The following is a 3,679-nucleotide window of genomic DNA, read 5'->3' as shown; positions in this document are numbered from 1 at the left end:
TTTTATAATTTACTTATATAAAAAGTTATCTTAGGGAAAATTTCAAACATAGCCTGAAATTGCCTAGTATAAAGAGCCCACACAACCTGAGATCTTGTTTGAAAAAAATCATTGACACAAGACTAATCTAAACCTCTCTACTCTCCAATCCTTTGCCCTCTGCTGAATTATCTCAAGGCAATTCTCAGACATAATCTCACTTCATCTGTAAATACTGAAAGTATTTACAATGGGTGTAATGATTAACCAGTAATCCAAACTGGTTATGAAGGGAAGTGAAGAGAGGAGGGGCCTGACAGAGGGACACAGAATAGAGAGATGTTAATGGACTGAAAACCCCTGACTTTTCCGTGGCAGCCCTTGAGCAAATAAATGGAAAATAGAAGGAAGTGACAGGAGAGTGAGATATTTAATTCACGGTTTTGGAGGTTTGCATTTTTTATAAAAACAGACATATTGAGAAGCTTAGTCAACTAAGCTCAACCCTCAACCCTTTCTTACTTACCTAGCTCTCTTTCCAATAAAAAACATCAATATAAACCTTAAATGATTTTGAAATTATCACATGCATGTTCTAAATAATTCAAACAATGCAGAAAAGTATAAAACGCAGTGTAAATGTTTTATTTATCCCTAGATACTCAATGCCACTATTCAGAAGTCCTCTATTACTTGTTTTTGGTACATCCTTCCAGAAACTTTATATACACACATATATATATATACACAAGAAGCATAAGTATATTCCATAAAAAAACATAAATGGAATTATAAAATATCTCCTTGCTTTTTGTACTTAATATTTTGGAAATCTTTTCATTTCAGGACACATGCATCTATCTCACTTTAAAAATGTTTACATAATATCCCATTTTTGATATATGAGTTCCCTTGTTAATGAATAATGCTGCAGTGAAGATCTTCCTGCACATATTTTTGCATATGTATATATATGATCATAACTTAACTATAGGAAGAATCCTTGGACAGTAATTTTGAGGTTTTATGTACTGTTAATTGTGATAGCTATTTCCAATTTATTCGTTATATCTTTGGAGCATGGAAACAAAATGCATTTCCAGCTGTTGATCAGAAAACTTTCTGAATAATCTGAATCTGTATAAAAGGCAGGTGGATAGGGAAAAAGAGGAGTTTCCAGGAACTCAAGCTGCAAAACCTTCCTCTATTTTGGTGGCTGTATCAACTCTGGCTGCACATTAGAATCACCTTGAGAACTTAAAAAATTGTCTAAGTTCCAGCACAAGAAATTCTGACTTAACTGATCTAGGATGGGGCCTGGACATTGGTATTTTCAAAAATCTTTCCTAGAGATTCTAATGTGCAGCCAGTGTCTAGAATCACTGCTTTAGATAGAACAAGGGGAGGTAGAAAAAGAAGTCTCAGGTAAAGAATATGTCAAGCATCACTAAGATTGTGCCCGTGAAGTAAAAGAGAAATGAAGATTAACCTCTTATACAAAAACAAAACAAAACAAAAAAAACACCGCAGGTGAAAGGATCAAATTAAGTTTGGGGAAGAAAGGAGGGAAGAAGAGAAAGGTCTAGGTGAGGGAAAAGCAGAGCTGGTTGGGCTAGGTGCTGTGGTACTCTTTGGATGTTGGTCATAGAGTCTAGTCTTTTGGGTAAAGATGAACTCGAAGCTGAAGCCGCTTCCAGGCTCTTCTCAGCCCACGGTTGTCCTGAATCAGCAGGATGGAGTGACCAGCAGGGTAGGCAACCATGATGATTTTGCACAAAATATTCCAGAAATTGTTGATGTCAAAGATGTTGGACATATAGAGAAATAAAGCAACTGCATTGAAAAGGTAGAAAATGAGAAAGTAGCTGGTAGCTTTGATGGCCCCCAGGTGAGCCTCCATGCTGGGGTCCCTGTAGCCAGTGGCATTGCTTTCCATGTGTAGGGTGTGTCTCTTGAGAGAGATGATCAGCAGCGTGGCTGCAAGGATGAACATGATCAGAGGAATGAGGATCCCCAGGTAATAGAGAAGAAGCAGGTTGATCACATTGGTTTCAGTGAAGTATTTTTTCTCAGTGGAGTTGGAGAAGGGGATAGGTAAAGAATTGTTACAATATACAGTGTAGATGTTATTGGAGAAGAGCACACTGTTACCCAAGGAAATAAATGTTGATAGGTACAGAAGCCAGGGCATCAATCCAGAAATTCTCCACTTCAGCTTGAGGAAAAGGGGGTAGGAGAAATCAGCAATCTTCACGAAGTAGAAGAAATTGAGCCAGGCAGCAAACCATAGGCTACAAGAATTTAAGAACATGAAACTGGCTTTGAATATATCATATACAACATCTTCATAATAAAAACTTGGGGATGTTGAGCTGAAGGTAAGTTCTAGCACCATGAGGCTTTGGAAAGCTAATCTGGATACACTCAGGAAAAACAGGATCCTGCCGCTTGTGAAGACTGCCTTATTCTGAATCCATTCAGCTGCATTTATAGCCGCAATGAACCCATTCGCAAAGATACTGATGATGCATTCAGTGCCTATAATTGTGCAAATTAAGGCGATCCAAAACAGTGACAATTTACTTTCTGGGGGATTGCAGGTTTCGATCATCCTGAGTTGTTACTCCTCTTTGGTGTCTGGAGAAAATGTCTCCCTAGCATTTGATGTGCAGATCCTTGAAAACTCCCACTATTTGTGTCACAGAAGGAAGCAGTTGATGCATCATTTCCAAATTCACTCCATTTGTTTATCTCAGAATTCTTAGCTCTAAATCTGGAGATGCAAATGATGGAAGGATTTGGTTCCTAATGCTCTCCCATGTTCTTTTGGACATGTTGGTATTAGTTCAATCATGGGGTCCAGGGAAGGACTTGAGTAGACTCTCTTTAATAAACCACTAACATGGTGTTGAGAGTTGTGTTCTTTACTAGCTCCAGTTACTTTGAGCATCTGCCCATCAAGTCACAATTTAACTTAGTTTCACTTGTGACCTCAGGGAACTGACTGAAAAATAATATTAATAACTTCCAAGTTATATACAGTTCTCATCATGTGCTAGGCACTGTTCAAACAAGTTATATATATTACCATGTTTAAGCCTCACAACAACCCTATGAAGAGTGTACTTTTATTATCTCCATGTTACAGATGAGGAAACTGAGGCTGAATAACTTATCCAAAGTCACACATCTAGAGAGAGATAGAGCTGAGATTCAACCACAAGTCACTTGGTCCCCGAGTCCCTGTTCTTACCCACTATGTTATACCACCGAGACCTGTGGATCCTTTTGTGTGTGCCAAAGACTAAATGCAGGGCTGGCTTGACTGTAACATTTTTTTCCTCACAGTCTTTTATGAAGTCCTCACCATTGAAGGGAAGAATACTTGAGTAGGAAAAAACCCCCAATTTTCCACCTGTGAGACTTTCTTTACTACTCTCACAGAACACTTCACTTCTGACACTTCTGGTCAGCAAATGAGTGCGTTTCCCACCCGCCACCCCCCCAAGCAACTATGTTACACCAGCTAGGTGTCCTACAATTTAACTCAGTTCTGACACTATCTACCTGGAGGTAGCATCAGATCCCACAGGTTAAGGGCTCAGTCCCACAAGACTACTCCCCACCCTATGTCAGATGCCAATTGCAAGTCCACGTTGTCTTGTGCTTCTGACTGATCAGCTATAAATCCAGGATTCCC

The 3,679-nt window shown here is 39.1% G+C and overlaps 1 protein-coding gene across 1 annotated transcript; it reads right to left on the bottom strand.

The window, feature by feature from the left end:
- Window positions 1–1,630: 1,630 nt before the first annotated feature.
- On the bottom strand, window positions 1,631–2,590 carry TAS2R39 (taste 2 receptor member 39). The gene has a single exon (XM_058569640.1). The coding sequence runs from the start codon at window positions 2,588–2,590 to the stop codon at window positions 1,631–1,633; it is 960 nt and encodes a 319-aa protein (XP_058425623.1).
- Between the last annotated feature and the right edge of the window lie 1,089 nt (window positions 2,591–3,679).

This window comes from Diceros bicornis, chromosome 3 (assembly GCF_020826845.1).
Source record: "Diceros bicornis minor isolate mBicDic1 chromosome 3, mDicBic1.mat.cur, whole genome shotgun sequence".
Lineage (NCBI taxonomy): Eukaryota > Metazoa > Chordata > Mammalia > Perissodactyla > Rhinocerotidae > Diceros > Diceros bicornis.
This window is presented reverse-complemented; position numbering and strand designations above follow the sequence as displayed.